Raw genomic sequence first — 20,356 nt, 5'->3', positions numbered from 1 at the left:
TGGTTTAGAAGTAGAGTTAATGACCCAGAAGTAAGAAAAGAACTTGCTAAATGCAAAAGTTAGTAAGGGGACCAGCCAGCTAAAGAGAGGAAGGTGAGCAACATTGTCCAGTAGGATTCTATAGGTTGTATGCTGGGAACTCAAGACAGTGCAATTTGCATAGTCTGCAGGGCTGGACAGCCACAAGTGTATCTGGTGGAGGAGTATTGGAAAAGTAGGGAATGATTAGAAAGGTCGAAATGCTGGACTGTTTGGACTTCCTCCTATTAGAAGTAGGGAACTGTAGGAGCGTTTTTGAGAAAAAAATGAGAAATGACAATGAAGTGGCTGAACATACAGGCTTTGGAGCTAGATGAAAATTAGTTTGATTTCCAGCTATACTCCTATATACTAGCTTTATGATTTGGGGAAAGTTACTTAAGTTTTTTAAGCCTTAGTTTTCTTACCTTCATAATGAGTATAATAGTATTTTCCTTGTAGAATTATGTGAGGATTAATTGAAATAATATATGCAGTGCTTGACACATAGTAAGTGCTCAGTAAATGGTATTCGATTATAATAAGTCAGTGTGTTTCAGAAATTTAAAATGGCAGTGACATACAGGATGAATTGAGGGAAGAGAGATTGGTAGTCAGACCAGATGATTTTGTAAAATGTTTTTTATCTTTAATTGTGAAACCAGTTAGTTGACAGTGATATCTTGGTGTGACATGACAAAGGTTTAAGCTGTGGTTTTGAGACCAGAAGGTAGAAGTCAGAGAACAAAAAAACCAGTATTTCATCATATTTATGACACCATCAATTATAAGATGCACCATTATTTATGTACCAAGAAGAAAAAATATTGACAAACTCTGACACAATTATTTACCACTCTGCATTTTTATTTTATATTTATTGAAAGAATTCTTTCAGGCTGGCTTAGAAATTTTAATCATATTGCTTTTATATATATAAAAAAAAAAGTAAGTGAAATAAATTGATATTCCTAAAACTTCACATTCAGAGTCCAACACTTCTGAATTCTTGTTTCAAAGTTATCATTATCTGTGTAGTTTCATGTAATATTGTCCGCTATGCCATCAAGAGCATGGGTGGTGCTGCATTTTTTTTAAAGTGCTCATTTATTGTCTCTCAGACTTTTTATCAAGCTGTGACGTTTGTTTTTGGTGCTTCTTGATCTTACCAGAAAGATCACTGAGGAAGTTATCAGAAACAATTAAGACCTACACTTCTTTCTCAAATGGTGCTAAATGGTTTTTTGATTAAAAAGGCAAGGGATTGTAGTCATGCCCCTAGCCATGCTCACATATGTGCGGTGACAACTACTATGCCTCATGTTGTCTGGTCCACAGCAATTTCAAGTTGTATCCCAATTTCAGAGGATTGATAAATGTGAAAAAAAATATATACACCTCAGAAATGACAGATCAGATTGAATCGAAGCACTAGCTTTATAATTCTGGGAAAGTTACTTTACTAAACAAGTTTAGAAGTACTATGGTCATACTTGAAGTTGTTTTGTTGTAAATTAGGCTGAGGGATGCTCTACCAGCATTTTTTTTGAAACAAGATATTTTTGAGGAATTATATAGTACTGATAAGTTTAGCAAATGTCTAGATATAAATTCCTAGAATTTACTGACCCATAAATATGGATGAATTTGAAACTAGCTAATAATGTAATATTAATGATCTAATGATTTCCCATCTCTGAGTGACAGGTGTTATCAGCACAATGAAATTTATTTTTATACTATTATCATTCACTCTTACTACATGGACATACATGCTAATATAATGATTTAACCTCATACAGTAAAGTTCAAAGACCAGAAACCTAGAAAGCAGAAAATATAAATCCTTAAAGTTGCTGTAGAAACACAAGCTGCTTATGTTACAATAAATATATTGGCAACAATTTATGAAACTTTCTTTTTTATTACAAACCAGGATAAAACCAAATCTCTAGAGTGATCATGATTCTATATTTTTGCACTATTTTCCTTTATCCCCTTGGTTGTTGACCTACTTCGAAGGTGTTGTAACTGTAAAAGTCACACTTTATGGCCGGTAATTTTTACTTCTCCATATGCTTGAGGCAGAGTATGGGAATCTTTTTTAATCCTCATAATGAGTTACTTATAAGGAAGTATGTCCTGGTTGAGAGTCCAGTCCACTCAGCAGAAGACCCAGGACTCAAACATGTTGTATCTTCTAGGCAAACCTCATTTTCTCTTCTCTTTTTCTCTAAGATAGTGGCTTGAATCCTGAAAGCGAGTTCATTTCCTATCCCATCTTGTCACATTTTCATTATTCCACGGTTTCTTTGTTGTCCCCAAAGCTTTCCTCATCCCCCGTGTGCATTCTTGTAAATGAACAAACCCATTATTGGCCATAGTAGGATCCAGTGTCTCTCTACTGTTTCTGCTCCCAGTAAAAGAATGGGTGCGTGTACAGGTGTGCTGCTGTTAAAGTCTCTTGTCTTTTGAGAGACTTTTCACTAGCAGTGGAAGGAAGGGAGTCAGAACAATACGTGTTCTGGGCAATATGATCTGGGCTTGTCAGAGCCATGGAAGTATCCTGGGTTTAAGGTTCATCTCTGTCACCAGGGAGTACCAGAAAGGAGGAGGACTTGACCTGTGGGACTCTCTCTGGCCCGGGGCCTTGCTGATTGTTGACACCCAGCTACAATATATACCTCTTGTTTTTTTCTCTGATGCCTTTCAGTCCAGCCTCTCGTGCACTTGAATATCCAGTCTGTTTGGTAGTCCGGCTTTGCAGGAAAGCAGCAACCTCAGATAGGTTGCTTAGAGTTTTAGAGACATAAGCTGTTGGTGATCTTGAAAATGATTTTGATGACTAACTGCCACAGCTAGGTTTTATTAAAGAGCCTGAGAAATGCTGAATAATGAATGCCATTCCTATTAGATCGGAACAAGTGATGGGGCCAGCATTGACAGAAAATGTGATTTTTAATTGAGAAGCAGTATTTCTGTAAAACGTTTTTCACTGGCTCCTTTCTACTGTTGTTACCTATAATTTCATCATCTTTTCATTTAATGTGATGTCTTTGAGGCCAGCGTGTGTTTTTATCTACTAGTTGTAGAAGTGTTTGTTCTACAGGCTCTACAATGACTGAGGGAAGCCAGCCCCACCCCCTCCGGTTGCTTGGCACCAACCTCCCTGGTTATTGGGCATCTTGTTTACTTCTGCCCTTAATTCCCTGCAGGTGCGTAAGTACAAGAGCATGATCCTGGAGAACCTGGAGTCTGCCCTGGCAGAACACGCCCCTGTGCCACAGGAGGTTAACTCAGAGCTGCCGCCTCTTACCATCGATGGAATTCCAGTCTCTGTAGACAAAATGACCCAGGTAAGGGGCGGGGAGTAAGGAGGAGACACAAAGGCAAGTGGCCCAGGTGTAGGCGGGTCTCAGATCACTTTTCTTCGCTCTGTCCTAAGTGGTACCACCAGAGCGAGATGCAGGCTAGAGCCTGGTAGTGAAACAGGAGCAGTCTTGGGAGGAAAATGTCACGCAGAAGAGTGCTTCCCACCCAGGGCGTGGATGCGGTCTCCTCCTTCCGTCGGCAGTTTTTACTTTCACCTGGGCCCTTGGGTTAGATAAAGAAGCTTTTAGGTTGGAGTCTGTTTGGAAAGGAGACTCTTAGGATGTTGGTGAATCATAGTCAAGCGGAGCAAGGTAACTTTTAGTCCCCTTGGGCTGCACTGCTCCTTTTTCCGTGTAAATTCTGAATACTACCGCACTGCTGCCAAGGAAGACTCCCCTCTCCAGGGCACGAGAATGGGAAATTCAGGAGGGCACCTTCCTGCGTCATCGCTGCCCCACTCTTTGGAGAAGGGAAGTCAAAATGTACTTAGCTTGATACCGCAAGAGTTTTGCTGAAGTTTTCTTTTAAATTTGTTTAGCTTTAAAAGTGATAGCTTGATCAAAAGCAAATGCTTAGTCTTTGTTGAAGAACTAGTTATTTAATGGAAACATTACATGTTTTTAACACAAGAAAAAGACATTTAAAAACAACACAAATCATCCCCTTAAAAAAACTGATTTCAACATTTTCAATATTGTAAAGTTTATTCTTCCAGAAGCTCTCTTAAAAATGCCTTCTTATTTCAGATAGGTTCCTATATGTTTTTATGGAAGACAATGTTTCAACCTAAAGTGTTAATTATTAAGAAATTCTTTTCTTAGAAATTTTGTTCTTTCCTCTAAGTACTATTATGCCATAGTTAGTGTCTTTGTGTAATTACTTATAATTTGGCCTGTGTTATAAAAGTCTATATTTAAGATATAGTAAATGAAGGACAGATGTTTAAAACATTGGGTTCACAATAAAGTTATAAATATTGCTAGCACGGTAAATTCTATGATTAAATTTAGTCCTTTTATGTAATAAGGGTATTTACACAGCTAGAAAAGCACCAAAAATAACTGTCCTATGCTACTATTAATTCAAAATCAACATTAATTAGAAGTAGCATGGGTACAGTCATGCTAAAGTATATAAAGCCCAGATTAAGTGTTTTTGCTTAAGACTACGAATGAGTCAAATGTATCAAGATCAATTTCTCTTCGGTTAATAAACACTGTAAATTATTGAAATAATTCACAACTTATTCACTCGTGACCTTTGACTAATTACTGCCTCACTTTCTCCTGCCTAAAACATGCAGCTTTCCGCTGACAGACCTAGAGTTCTGAACATACTTGCATATCAAGACACAGGCTTCTGTAGTTGATCCCTTATTCCTCCATCATCTAACCTATTCATGGGAACAGTTATTTAAATCTCTTCATGGAACCATGCAGCAAATGCCTTCTTTATAACATATTTTTCCCATCTTATTTCTTTATTTGTATCCTTCATCTTGCTAAATTCACTCGTGAGTGTTCTTTACTTATTCAATCTGCCAGCAGCATTTAACATGGTTACTTTTCCCTTCTTAAAACACTTTCTCATCTCTGTTTCTTTGACCCCACACTCTCCCGAATATCCTCCTTCCCTGGGTCTCCCCTGTTCTTCTGGCTCCTCTTCCTCTTCCCATGCAATCAGTATTGGCATGTCTCAGAGCTCTATCTTTAGTTTCTCTCCAAGTGATCTCATTCTGCCCTGTGAGTTTTATATCCCATCTATATGCTGTTTATACCCCAGTTTATGCCACTGTTAGATCTTCAGTACTAACATGCCCAAAACAGAACCTTCGATTGCCCCCACTCTCCACTCCAAATCTGTTCCTCCCCTAGTATTCCCCATGTCAGTTAATGGCACCACTATCCACCTGGTTGCTCAAGTTCCAGCACAGGAGTAATCCTTGATTTCCTTTTTTTTCCCCTCACTCCCCCATCGGCCACATGTAATTCGTTAGCAAGTCATGTCAGTTCACCTCTGAAATGGACCCCGAATCTGCCCATTCTTCTCAGTTCCCATCACCACCCTAGCCCAAGCCTTTAGCATCTCTCACAGACCGTTTCAATTGATCAGTTCTATTGATCTCCTTATTGCCACTCTTGCTCTGTTGCAGTCCATGCTCTGCAGAGCCACCAGAGATTTTTTTAAAAAACTTAAGTCAGGTCATGTCTCTCTCTTGTTTAAGCCCTTTAATGGCTTTCCACTGCTCCTGGAATCAGATTCAAATTCTGCCATGTCCTCTGAGGCTCTACAAAATCTGGCCTCTTCCAACCTCATTTCTCATTCTCTCCTTTAGTCTCTGTGCTCTGGCCAAACTGGCCCCCTTTCTTTTTGTCAAACACTTCAACCTCATTCTCTCACTTTTGCTGTTCTCTCTGTCCAAAACATTTTTCTCCCAGATCATCGCATGAATGACCTTATCTTATTTAAAGTCTAGCTCAGATATCACTTCCTGAGATAAGCCTTTCTTAATTATCTCTAAGAAAGTTTTCTCTTCCCACCAAGTCACTACCTAATACACTCGCTGTTATCTTTGCAACTCTTATCACTACCTGAAATTATCTTATTTCTTAACATTTATACAATAAGTTCTCACTTAACATCCAGGATATGTTCTGCAACTTTAAGTGAAACCAGTTTTACCATAGGCTAAGTGCTATAAACAAGAGTTAAGTTCCTATCGCATCTCATCAACAAGAGTTAAGTTCCTATAGCATCTCATCGTTATGAAATGGTGTTATTCCAGGACCTGCTGTACTTTGTGGTCTGTCTCTCCAGCTAGAATCTGAGAAAGGACTTAATTTAATTTCTCTTCTTCACTGCTGTCCAGTAAATAATACTCAGTATCCGTTTAGTAAATGAACTAAGGGTCAGAGTAAAAACAGATCCAGTGTAGTGGGTAACTGGATTGCGAGTCTTCTGAATGAGTGTTTACTCATTATAGACATTGATGCTGCACAGGAGGTGGGCGGCACTTCCTACTAAGTCTGAACCAGCAACTTGGTCTGAAGCGATACAACATTTTGTAACTATAAAGCTAAATTGTGATCTTTTTATTGTTGGATTCATAGATCTTTCTGTGAACACTTGAAGGATCTCTAAATAATGGTTCAAAAAGGAAGGCATTATCTAAATTTTTTCCTGTCATTTTATACCTGCTATTATTCTGTCCCTAGGGCCATTCTAACTGGTTAAAGAAAATATAAGGTGAATTTTTTTTTACCCAATTGATGTAAAGCATTTATTCTATCTGAGATATAAAGTACTTCTAAAGCTGACTAAGCTTCTGATTCAGAATATTCTGTTGGTACTTACTCTCCTGCAATGGGCATTTTTTTTCCCCTGTGACACTTGTGCTAAGTTGAAATAATCTGAGGTTTTGATTACATACAGTCATCATGGATTCTGATCATTATGAAAATTGGCTAATGGCCCCAGAAGTTAGAGCAAACAGTTTAATTATCATGTTGGAGGTAAACGTTTGAAACTTTCCCATTTTCATGAAATATGCACTGAGGAGAGCTTGGTGCGGTGGTAGAGCCAAGGGAAGTTGGTCCCCAAGCCACAGGCCAGATCCAGAGGCACTCTTGGAGGCCCGCAGTTTCTTTATTTTCGTGCATTCTCTCCCTTCTCACCACAGATGATGACTAAAAAGTAATACATAACAAATAAAACAAAAACAAACAAATGGTGAGACAGAGTGAGCAGGATGATGAAAAACCGAGCTCCCAACTGAATGGAGATTTCTGAGTATTGAGATCCTAGGTTGTTTTTCCCTCCTAATCTGTGTGTGTGTGTGTGTGTGTGTGTGTGTGTGTGTGTGTGTGTGTTTTGTTTTCCTCAGATACTTTCTTAATGTAAACAAAATACTTTTTTTCCTAATCATTTCTAAAGCTTTTCACTATTAATTGTAGTAAAAGTAGGGTTTTATTTCAAATCAAACCTAGGTAGGCAAGGGTATGGGAATACAAGCACTTTGTCAGTAGGAATGTACATCGGTACATTTTTTCCAGAAGGCACGTTGGCAATGAATATCATAACTTAAAATGTGCATGTCATGCCCTCCAAGTAGGCAAAGATGTATGTTCATGGCATTGTTTATAATAGGAAAATCTGAGAAAAAGGTGATTGAGTCAATTATAGTAGCAGTCCTTAGAATTTACATGAAAAGAAGGGCAACTTAGCTTAAAAGAGACTAGAAGTTTACTATTCAGTGAAATATTAGACACTAAAAATGAGTATTTGCTCTCTATTGCAGAGAACGAAATACTTGTGGTATATTAAGTTAAAAATAATTTGTAAAATAGCATTTCTTTTATACTCTAATTTGAGGGGTTTAGGTCTTTATTTTTTTTTCATTTGGAGGGTTTTTTTTTTAAGGGAACACAGAATTGAATTAATGTCATTTGTTTAGAAAATGCACACAAAACTTGCCTCTGTGTGTGTGCGTGTGCGTGTGCGTGTGTGTGTAACTTTTAGAGGAATATACACCAAAATATTAACAGTGATTATCTATGTGTGGTGGCATTTTGAGTGATTTTTATTTTTTTGGTCTAAGCATGAATTGCTTTTATAACCATAGAAACATAAAAAAAGCTTTCATATTTTATATAAAACTTCAATTTTTTTAAGTGCAAGTTCGACGATATTTCTACTTTGTTTTGTCCAAAGATTGATTACTTTTCTTTATGTTCGGGTGAAGATATTAGTGACTCTTTTTTCTTTCCATAGCTACTATCTGTTGGAAGGCATACTACTAATACTAAGTTCTTTACAAGGATATTTCATTTAATCCTTGCCCTCCAGAATATATGTATAATTCCTATTTTATAGTCAAGAAAGCAGAGCTCAGATGTGGTCTCTAGGCATAAAGGACAAAGTAAGGGTAGTTGGACTCCAATTCTAGCGTTCAGATCACGTGAGTAATTCATTACTTCTTTGAAATGATAAAATTCCAGAATTATAGATATTCATTGTACTAGATAAAGATGGATTCAAGTTGACCAGACAGCTCTGTGAACTATCTTTTCTGCACTGAATGCTGTGGAGCTGACTGGTGTTTATGCTGATGACCCTAATTTACAAATGTAATTCCATATATGATCCTAAAATGAGTTTCGAATCATCTAAAGAGAGCAAATTATATTCAGTATTGTTCTAAAATTACATGTTCTGTTATTTTAATTGTTTACAAATTAAAAAGTTAGCATGGTTTATTGGAGTTGGAAGATCTAGTCTGTAGTCCCAGTTCTACTACATATTAACCCTGGTTCTTAGTTTCATCTTCTGAAAGTGAAAATAATACATGCTCTCCTATCTTATGGAATCAGAGGAAGAAAAAATGAGGTATTATATGGGGAAGTATTTTGAAAACTAAAGCATCATACAAAAGCATTATTACTAATTATTAATACTAATTATACATGTTACATATATTAACTTGTGAATAATGTGAACCTTCCATTTCTCACCCATTTTTCACTTAGAGAAAGTTAATGAACCTAGAATTTTTATTTTGCTCAGCAATGAAGTGGGACAATACAGATCACAATATATTGAGAAATCAAGGCATGAAAAGAGGAAGCTATTTATGAAGCAAGCTGATAACAAATAAAATTGAATTTAGGGTCTAGTCCATATTTTGCCAGTGCTTTGCTTTCTCTCTCTCTCTCTTCCTCCCCCTCTCCTATAAAACTATATTGTGATCATCACTCAGGTTTAGTATTTCAGCTAATCTACACTAAACATTACTGTTTTAAAAGAATTTTTTTTTTTTAACATTTTATTATTTTATTTTCCACCTCCACCCCGCTTCTGGTAACCACTAGTCCATTGTCCATTGCCATGAGTCTCTGTTTGTCCTGTTCATTTGTTGCTTTCAGGTTTATATCTCACATATGTGATGTCATGTAATTTTCAACCTTTTGTTTGGCTTATTTCACTTAGTATGATTATTTCAAGGTCCATCTATGTTGTTGCAAATGGCAGGATTTCATCTCTTTTTATGGCTGAGTAATATTCCATTGTATATATGTATTAAAAGAATTTCTTGACTTGCTCTAACAGCTATCAAAATTGCCTCCTACATAGGCTGAAAATACATATAACTGTATTTTAAGTTCTTTGTGAACTGGATGCCCTGATTCTTTTAGAAAGCAGCTCTGTAGTTTAGTTTTTTGTTTGTTTTTGTTTTTTGTTAAAAGTATAATTCTGTATTAGTAAGTAGAATATTTACCTGAAAAGCTTCTGTTTTTATTATAAATATATCTCGATCCTAATAAAGTCTTGTGATTTACACGTGGTAAAAAACACATGGCTCTGTATTTTTAGTGATATAATGAAAACTTGAATTTCTAGGCAACTTTAAGAACAGTAGCTGGAACTCCCATATCTGACTGCCTTCTTGCATAAGAATTGAAGGAGGATGAGATAGGCTTAGCAGAAGAAATCTTAATTTGGTGTACATTCTGCAACCCCAGAATTCATTTACAATGAAATAATGAAATCATCTTTTCAGAGCTTTTGAAAGCCAGGTTAGCAAAATTTTCTAAGATACTTCAGACCAGAGACCAGAGACCAGAGGATGGACTAAACCGTGTTTCTCAAACTCAGCATGCCTGGGAATCACCTGACAGTCTAATTTGTTTAAATGCGGACTATGAATCAGTAGGTTTGGAGCAGGACCTGAGATTCTGCCTTCTAGCAAGTTCCCAGGTGGTGTCCAAGCTGCTGATTCCCAGAGTGCACTGAGTTTAAGGAATTACATCATTTCTTGAAGAGCTTTAAGCAATCATTATGATTTTGCTAGTAGAAAATCAGTTCAGCTTTTTACCACACTTTAGTCAAGTAGTATTCCCTTGTTCTTGGGAGGTTGTAAATCTTTGGAATTTGTGTTAAAAGAGGTCCAGGCAGAGAATACATATAATTATAGAAGAACTAGATCAGGAAAGACAAGTCTAGTATTATTGATTAAAATCCACTCTTTTTTACCTCCACCCTTCCCTCTCCCTTCTTGAACCTAATGTCCTCCTTTTATTCTCCCTGGGGCAATCTCTGTTGCGTTAATACTCCCTCGGAGTGATGATGCAACGAGATAGTAATTCCTCACTAGTTTTCAGGGAAACCTTCAGAAACATTCAACATAGTGATTGCTTCGTTAAGAAGAAGTAGGCTTTATGTGTTTTACTTAGAAAACATTCATTAGTTCGCAATTTAGGTTTTTTGAGTGTTGTTTTGTTTTGTTTTGTTCTGAAAAAGCATATGTCTGGCCTTTTCTACTCATAGGGTAGGAATATGCTAAATGAAGCAAACTAAATACAAAGGACAAATGTTGTGTGAGTCCACTTATATGAACTACCTAGAATGGGCAAATTCATAGAGACAGAACGTAAAACAGAAGTTACCAGGGGCTGGGGAAAGGAGAAATGAGAATTGATTGTTCAGTGGGTACAGAGTTTCTGTTTGGGATGATGATGAATAGGTTCTAGTTGTACAACATCGTGAATGTACTTAATGCCACTGAATTGTACGTAAATTTTTTTGTTATATGTATTTTACCCCGATTAAAAAAATTTTTTTTAAAGGACTGGATAAACAGTATTTTAGTTTGGCGGTCCTCAAACTTGGTTGCACAATAGAATTACCAGGAGAACTTAAAATCCTAGTACCTAGATCACACTCCAGACCAATTAATCCAAAATCTTAGGGGATGAGATCCAGGCATCTGTAGTGTTTCATCTCCCCAGGCAATTTCAGTGTACACCTAACTTTGAGAACCACTGTTGTAGATAACAGTTCCAAACGGTAGTGTCAGAATCTATATGCAAAGTAGGCTTTTCTTACTATATAAAGTTATAAAAAAATGTTTATGTATATGATGCCATTTCACATTTTGTAAATATTAGGTAGGCAGGATGAGATTAAGACAATATAAAGGTGACAAAAACATTGGATGTGTTCTTAAATAGAACATAGCTTATTTTGAGTATAATAAAAAAAAAATAAGGATATATTCAGGATAACTAAGGGAAGGGAATAGGCACATAAACTTCATATTAAGGATATAACTAGACTAGGGAAAAGTATTTGCAAATTATATGACAAAGAATTAATATCCAGAACAGATTAATATTTTCTTCAAATTAATAAGAAAAAGATCATTAGAAAAATAAGCAAAGCATTCAAAACAGTTCACAAAAGGAAAAAATAATTGGTAAACATATAAAAACCTCATTAGTAATGAAAATTAAAATAAACATTTCCCATACATTTGATGAGCCCAAATAAGAAAACTTGGGAATAAAAATAATGTGAAGGAGGGTGTGAAAAGAGTGTGTGTGGTGGGAGTGGGAGTGGCAGTCTTTTTGGAGGACAGTTCGGCAGTATCTCTAAAAATGTTAAATGCATATACTCTAGTAAAAGCACTTCCATTTTCTGTTGCAGAAATACTAATGTGTGCACAAAGAAGCATATACAAGCACTGTTAACAACCTAAATATTTATCAATAGCAGAATGGTTAAATAAAATGGATATCTATACCATGGATACTAGGCAGTGTTTTTTAAGGAGATTATTCTAGTTGTACTACCATTGAGAAGATCTCTATGGCAAAATGTTGAGACGAAAAAGTGAGTTGTAGTAAAATGTGGACAATATGGTAGCAGTTGTGTTTTCTTTTATCACATAAAACTGTGTCTTTCCAGTCTTTCCAGCACATTTATGTTAATGCACAGAATCTGGCCTGTAAGGAAGGCTGTTCATCAAACTGATGCCTCTGGACAGGTGATTGGATTGGGGGAGGTCAGATTGAAAAGAAGACTTTCACTTTATCTGTGTTATTTAAATTTTTGTACAAAAGAGTACATCTGGGATAAGCTAGCAGAAACTGACCAATCTGAGACCCTTCAGAGAGAAGGTAGAATTTTAAGAGCATTTGGTTAATGAGAGGAAGACAGTTTGATAGGTCGATGGGGTATAGAGGTAGAGAAACAGAAGTGTTGGCTTGAGAGAGGAGTCTTTAAATGAGTATCTTCATTGACTGTCCCTCAAATTCTCTAAACCTATTTTTCCTTCCAAATTTGTTCTTCCCATGTTGCTATAGGAATGAATGTGTTTTATGGGAAAATGAGATTGAGATGCTAGTGTTTCTGCTGGCACTACTATGGAATGGAGATATAGGTTTGCTGTTTCTAATAAGGAAAGCCACTTTCATTCATTATCTCTGTGAACAGAGGTCAGTGGTACAGATAATTCCAAATAGTGAGCAAAAAAATAGTTTTGCTTTTGCTTTCTAATGCCCTCTCAATATTCATTTGCATATAATTGGGTCTGTCAAGCTGGAAATTCATAATTTTAAATAAAAATAATGAAGCCACAGTCTGAAAATTCTCCAGTTTTCTTTCCCTGCCACATTTCTATTTTCCTGTAGTCTATAGAAAACAGCATCTTTCAACATGGTTTGATTTTAACTGCTTTGTCTTTAAATTGTTACATATTCTTTGATCTCTTCAGTAGAGGTGAAGTTGGCAAACATTTTGGTTTAAAAGGCCTTTTCTTGGTAACTGAACCTAAATGGACACCAGGAAGAACCTCAAAATCCCTAGACGCAAGTGCATGCAGAGCAAACACAGAAGAGAGGCGAAGGGTTTTGGGAATGTTTAAGGATAATACATTGTTGGACAGCAAAGAATTAACAGAATTTACAAGTGGAAAATTTCTAAAAGAGTAAGAATTGTTGTTTCATTTTGGCCAGATTAAACTTTAGAGTTTTAGAAAAGAATTTTAAAACCATCTGTGGTTTCCATGTAATCTTTCCTTTGCTGAATGTACTCTGAATGGAGTGGTATTTCTACTCTTTGCTGGTTTGGGATGAGTTTTCTGACCAAGCTGGGCACTTGAAGCCCATCTAGAACCCTGAATCAGAAGAACTGAGAGGCTGGGAAAGCTTGTTGCGGCCCAATTAGAGGGCAGCCTGCGAGAGGGTAAGCTCTACCTTTGCTGATCCTGTTGATTGTCTCCCCTGTGGATTGAAGACAAACCTTCCTTAACAAGCACAATGAGTAGCTTGGGTTTCCAAAACTCTCCAGGACCAGTAATTAATCCAACTGGTAATGAGATCACAGTGCTGAATTCTGGAAAGGAATCATTTAACTCTTTCTCTGCTGGACAGCTCATTTCCCTTATTAGTCCCTTTAGCCTTAGCACTATTTACTTAGGACAGTATAAAGATAGTCTGGTGGGAAATTGCTTTTTTTCAGTGAAGTCAGATTATCTCTTGGCAATTCATCCTTCATCCCCAAAATATACGGACTTGAAATGTGAACTTTTATAGTAAAAGGTACTTTTTACCTCTTATTTTGATATAGGAATAAATGATATACAGTTGACAATTAGTATTTTAAAAAGCTAAGATCTGCCTCTGAGTTGGAACTTATATACCAGCACTTAATTTTACTCTGATTCCATGTGTTAACTTAATGGGGTCTTTGCCTATGGAAGTAACCTTCTCTTTGTGTTGCTTCTATTTCTTGAGGCTCTCATATTAGCCCCTATCTCCTTCTTAAGAGCTTGGAACATTTCCCATCCAAAGATTTCTGCCACATAAAACATCTTTGAGGGGGTTTCCTAGTTGTCACTTTTTTCTAATTAGGGTTACACTTGAGTCCCGTTTTCTGGTGAGTTCCATTAGTAATATGCTTGTACACCTTTTTTTAATGCTCAAAGTTCCAGCAGAACAGACCACCTAAATTACCGATGCATGGGGCGGTTGGTAATGGTTTGCTTCCTCAAGGCGAGGAATTGGCCTAGGTGGTCATTTTCTTCCTTATTGATTCTAGCATTATTTCTCAGCCTTAACCATGATTACACAGATACATATCAACTCATTATTTTGGCTCTTTCTGCATTTTTCTGCTATACCCATCTTGAAAAACAGGCTAAATGTCTTTGTGTATATCACAGTGTGTTTAGTATTAGAAAACCATTTTTAGAAAGTTGGCTGTTTCTTTGAAATTGAAAAGATGGCTGATGACTGAAGTAATAATAAAAATGCTGTTAATTCAGCACCACTGTGTACTACCAGCAATCTCTGATCCTCTCAATTGACAAAATATATTTGCCATTATCATTACTATTTTGCAGTTGAGAAAATTAAGATTCAGAGAGGGTTGAGGTTCATAGCCAACCCTTTGAGTCTAGAGCTCGCGTTTTTATTGATGTATCCAAAAAGCTGATTAAAGAAGTAGTCAAGATGTATTTCACAAAGAATGTAGAATTGCTGGGCATTAAGGAATGAGCAGTGGCCCTGGAATAGTAGCATGACAAAGTAGTCTAGTAAGGGGAACAAAGCAAAAGGCGTAGAAGCAGGAATGAGCTTGGCAGTTCATACGACAGTGTAGAATGAGGACCAAGGCTGCCTGGTGGGAATTAGTAGGTACTGCAGTTAGTGAGAGGCCAAATTGTGGCAGGCCAGAAAAGCTGGACAGAAGAGTTCAGTTTAGTTGTTAATAGTGAAAGGCCGTTTGAAGAATTTTGAGCACTGGAGCTATGTAACATTTAGAGACCCTGTCTGTTGAGGATACGTGGGATAAGGAAGAGAGGAGAGAACTTGGTGTTAACAAGAAAGCCAACTAGAAGGATACACTAGCCTTGGGTTAGGAAGTGGGGATGAAGCTGGTACTGGAGAAAAAGGGATGGATATCACAGAGCTTTCAGAGAAGAAGGAATTGAACTTGGAAAGTGGCTAGATGGGTGTTACAGGAAAGAGGTAAAGCTGAAGTTTTGAACTTGGGTGTCTGGGAAAGGAGGTGGGGTTCTACTGGCAAAAACGAAGATATTGAGAAGAGAAGTAGTTGGAGAGAGAGGAGAGAAGAGTTTTAAGTGAGTAGATCGGTGCCGTGCCCACACTTCAAGTAACCAAGTTCTTGAAACCCGGGGGAAAGCCTGGTGTGAGAGAGCCAAAGCAAGATTGAAGATGAAAGGTGTCCATAGCCAGGTGCCAGGGTGACCCAGAACTGAGGAGCGTGAGAAGCTATTGGTGCAAATGAGTGGGGGATCAGAGCCGAGAAAAGCATGAGAATTAGAGAATATTGGAATTCCAGGTAGAATTTGAGCAGTCTCTGTCAGCCAAGTATTCTCAGCAGCAAGTTCTTTCTGGACACTTTAGTCTTTTTGTTAATTTAAAGATATTTAGCCGCCTTATTTTATTATCTCCAGACTCTATTAGGTACAAATATAAAGAACTCTCCTTTTGGAGGCTGTTAATGGGATTAAAAGAGAAGGGAGACTTATAAAAGTCTGTGCTATCAGTTAATTTGTTTACACATCTGAGAAAGCCATTTTTTTTTTTTAAATATTTGAAGAAATGTAAATATTGTGTGTGAGGATTAAGCCTTTTCCTTCTCCATGTATCCGAGGTTGACAAAGATACACTCTCAGGAAGCCAGGAAAAAGGGAAGAATGACTTTGAGATGCACTTACTTAAAATAACTGAAGGAGTGACCTCATGAGCCAGCTGATAGCCTGAGTTTGCAAATGGATACATTTCTATTAGCCTGCTGCTTGATGCTGCAGAGCCAAATATATACGGAGTGTATTATATCATATCCTGTAGGCAGGAGACTGTCTGGGAGAGGGGATACTTAGGGGAAAATGGCAGGCTCGGCACAAGAATTACCAGTGTAAATACTGTCAACCGTAGCTTGCTTTATTCGGTAAACATTACTGCTTGGGGTTCACAATTCCCTATTATGTAATAATTTGTATTATCTTCTGGTAAAGTAATATTTAAATAAGAACACCTGATATTTAAGTAGACTCTTCAATATAAAAGTGTGGCTGCACTCATCTCTCATTAATACTTTAGTATTTCCCTTTCTGTTTTTTTTTTTCCTTTTCTGTTTTACAGCCTTAAGCCCATGTCCTTGGGTCTGACTCACTGCTAAAATTGTCCTCTCCTTTCAATCTTAAGCTATAGAGTAAGCATAGATGTGCCCTTAGCTGAAGGATACGGCTTCTATCTGCAGTGCTGTAGACCACCAGCTTACAAAGAAAGCAGTAGGTCTAGGGAGGAAGATTATAACTTGATAAACTGCTTCTCTTGCCAAAAATCACTGTCAGCAAGTAAGAATATTCAAAAAATAGTTTCCCATTTTCCTTCAGCATAAACACAGTGTAGTTACTGTGCCAGGAGATGAAACATAGCAATTGTCTTTGTGGTTTAACACCTGTTTGGTCTGGATTCGATTGTAAAAGAAACCTGAACGAAGTCCATGATGTCATACATGCTTCACTATATGTCAGACTCATATACATTGGCTCTACTTACTTGAAACTTTCTAGAAGAGTTTTAGGGTTATTTTCACTTTTTATTAAGTAAAGACTATTTTCATGTATTTTGTAACTGACCATCTTAGTGAATTCTTTTATTTTTATAGTATTTTTTTTTATTTGATTCTTGGGTTTTCCAGACACACAGTCATGTCATTTACAAATAAGGATGACTTACCTGTTCCTCGACTCTTATTTCTCTCTAGTCTAATAGCCCTGGTTACTATCTGCAGAATAATGTTGAAAATGCAGTGACTTTGTTTAATACCTTAAATGTGTAGAAGCTGTAGAGGGGAAATAACCTACAGCATCAGTAATACCTTAGGAGGCAGAAATCAAACTTGGGGGCAGGTGTTCTTGATCTCATAGGAACAAAGCTATGAAATACAGCTTAAAGTTTACTTTATCAACATATGTGTAATTCTCAGTCACTCATGGAGCTCTTAGTAATGTATGGAAAACAATGGGTTCTTATCAGTTATATTTTGGAACTCTCCGGGGCCCTCCAGGAGGGCTCTCTGTGCGAAACCTTAGAATTTGGCGGGAGACACAAAACAGTTCCTAGACATCTGTCATGGCTGCTGACCACACTTGTCTTCCAGGCCCAGCTTCGGGCATTTATTCCAGAGATGCTCAAGTATTCCACAGGTCGGGGAAAACCAGGCTGGGGAAAAGAAAGCTGCAAGCCCATCTGGTGGCCTGAAGATATCCCATGGGCAAATGTCCGGAGTGATGTCCGCACAGAAGAGCAAAAGCAGAGGGTGAGTGTTTCTCTGAGTTGCCTGTTACTTTTCCATTCTGAATCAACCACCTCCTTCCGCTTCTTATGCTAAAAAGTCTGAAAACGTTTGTGTAATAGTCAAACCTATCCCCCCAAAGAAGTTTGATACTCTGGTTTATAGCCTTTCCCATTTATCACTCCATCACTACAAAGAATCATGATGGGTCCATGAATTTACACTTCTCTGCGTAGTCGCCTTTAGAAACATGAAGTAGGAGCATTAGTCACTTTGAAGACTTAGAAATGTCCTTGTTTATGGTTAGCAAGAATCACTGTTGAAAAATATAAATATAGAATTAGAAAGATGTGAAGATGCCACCCTGAATGTGCCCAATCCCATCTGATCTTGGAAGCTAAGCAGAGTTGGGCCTGGTTAGTACTTGGATGGAAAACCACATAGGAAGACCAAGTGCTGTAGGCGTAAAAAATAAATAAAATAAAAAATAAGGTATTGTAAGTGGACAAGGTTCTTGCAATCTGTGAGGTCAACCAAGGGTTGCCTTGCCTAAAAAAGAAAGATAGGAAGGAAGGGAGGAAGAAGGGAAGGAGGGAAGGAAGGGAAGGAAGGAAAGGGAAGAGGGAGGAGGGAGGGAGGAGGGAGGAAGGAAGGAAGGAAGGAAGGAAGGAAGGAAGCAAGCTAGGAAGGAAGGAAGGAAGTTAGGAAGTTAGTTAGGAAGTTGGCCAGGTCTGCTGATAAAAATGAAGAAACACTAAACTAGATGTCATTCCTTACTTTTTCTGCATATTTATTTTCAGTTAGCTTGGAAATTTACTGAGAATCTTAATATAGAATTCCTGACAAAAGAATCACCTTCTTTTTGTGAGTTGGCCTCAGGTTAGAACAGGATATGAAACCCAAAAGCTAAACCAAACTTTGGTTAGGAAGGAACCAATGGAAAATCTTTGGTACTTGGCCCTGAATTTCTTTGTGTCAGAATCAGTCTGTGGGCAATAATCCTGAGAGTTCACTCTGTATGAGGTTTGTTTCGATTTGGTTTGATAAATAAGCAGCTGTTTATTCCATAGTGGGATTGAATAACCAACATTTTTGTGACTTACCGTGCTTTTCTGGTCTTTTGGTGACAGGTTTCATGGACCCAAGCACTACGGACCATAGTTAAAAACTGTTATAAACAGCATGGGCGGGAGGACCTTTTGTATGCTTTTGAAGATCAGCAAACGCAAACACAGGCCACAACCACACACAGTATAGCTCATCTTGTACCATCACAGACCGTGGTCCAGACCTTTAGTAACCCCGATGGCACGGTCTCCCTTATCCAGGTGAGTAAACCTTGTGGTTACCAGACTGGTTCCTGCGGTGAATCAGCGGGCACCACTCTTCCGACTGGAGAAAATAATTCTCTATGCAAACTCTTGTATGAACTTTATATCATTCCACAAGATCTCCCTACCTAAAATTGATTTTTTAGTAACATTTTAAATTGTTTGCATTTTGCTAAATGCAGAGCTACAGATAGCTTTTCCGGACATTTCCCAAACAGAATACTATAAAAATGGCTTTTTACTGTTTTTCCCTGTCAATGGCCAGGAAATATTCCTTCTGAATTGCCTCTTCTGAGGTAAAATAAGATTTGTTGGTAGATAGGGAACCTCTGAAATTCAAATTGAGGAATGAGTAGAAAGTTGGTTGTACAGGTGGTAAAATGTGATAGCTTCTAATACTGCTTTATCTAGTTTAAGTAAAACTCTGAAACTCATGTTAGTGTCTGGGATATGATTTTAGTAACTCACTTCATATTACAAAGCATATTCTTGTTATCTGTGCTGAATTGAGATTAAATGAATCTCAACTTAGGAGTAAGGAGGAGTAGAAGAATTCACCACTGACACCACTTTCCATGTTTTTCTTTAGGTTGGTACAGGGGCAACAGTAGCCACATTGGCTGATGCTTCAGAATTGCCAACCACAGTCACTGTTGCTCAAGTGAATTACTCTGCTGTGGCTGATGGAGAGGTAAGAAAGAGGATTCTGTCTGCGTCTTCTTAAATACATGAATGTATGGGTGAAGGAGAAGTGAGGGTCCAGAAGATGAAGAGACTGTAAGTAGCCTATATATCTGTAGCATTATTTTATTTAAACCTTTGAAAACATCAGATCATGACAGTTTTGCAAAGTATCTTATGCTGTGTATATTAATTATTATAACAGTTGAAATTCATAAATTTTTATAATTTAGACCTGACTACCAGGAACTTACAGTTTTACATTGGCAATATAGCATTTTATATAATACATAATAAAATAGGATTATCTATTTAATACTCTTATGCTGTGAATCCAACAAAATTTAATCTTTGGACATTATGAAAAAAATTAGATCATTAAAATTGGAGCTGACTAAACCATTCTTTGAAGGAATAAATATATTTGTAAATCAGTAGACATGATCTGTTACATTTTAAACATGCCTTTGAAAAGGCTTCACAAGAAAATTTTTCCCTGCCAAAACCAAGGTGATTATGGGATGTTAATCTAAAGGTAGCTAACCTTTATTGAGCACTTGGTAAACTAAGCATTCAACCCTATGAAGTATAAGCTCTGTTATCATCTTCACTTTATAGATGAGAAAACTGAAACATAGCAGTCGGGTGACATGCCTAGAGTCTCAGAGTAAGTGTTGATGCTGGATAATGCATTTATAAAAATGTTCTCTAGGCTCTGAGCCATCAGTGAAGTTTAGGAAAGGGTTCATTAAGTCACCGGGCTTTTCCCTTAAAGCGTGGTGTACTCCTGAAGTTTGAAAAATAGCCAACAAATGTCAAAAGGCAGTATCAGAACTAAAGCTAAAATTATC

General features: G+C 37.3%; 1 protein-coding gene and 1 pseudogene across 13 annotated transcripts in view; both read left to right on the top strand.

Annotated features, from left to right (window-relative positions):
• Window positions 1-20,356, top strand: part of NRF1 (nuclear respiratory factor 1) — a 117,377-nt gene that overhangs the window by 55,904 nt on the left and 41,117 nt on the right. For all 13 annotated transcript variants that reach the window (XM_039860876.1, XM_039860878.1, XM_039860877.1 and 10 more), the window contains 4 exons: window positions 3,234-3,374; window positions 17,359-17,517; window positions 18,624-18,821; window positions 19,414-19,515. In XM_039860876.1, coding sequence (XP_039716810.1) covers window positions 3,234-3,374; window positions 17,359-17,517; window positions 18,624-18,821; window positions 19,414-19,515 — 600 coding nt within the window. The remainder of the gene's footprint in view (window positions 1-3,233; window positions 3,375-17,358; window positions 17,518-18,623; window positions 18,822-19,413; window positions 19,516-20,356) is intronic.
• LOC120601381 (uncharacterized) lies at window positions 17,840-17,958 on the top strand (annotated as a pseudogene).

This window comes from Pteropus medius, unplaced genomic scaffold (genome assembly GCF_902729225.1).
Source record: "Pteropus medius unplaced genomic scaffold, Ma_sr-lr_union100, whole genome shotgun sequence".
NCBI lineage: Eukaryota > Metazoa > Chordata > Mammalia > Chiroptera > Pteropodidae > Pteropus > Pteropus medius.
This window is presented reverse-complemented; position numbering and strand designations above follow the sequence as displayed.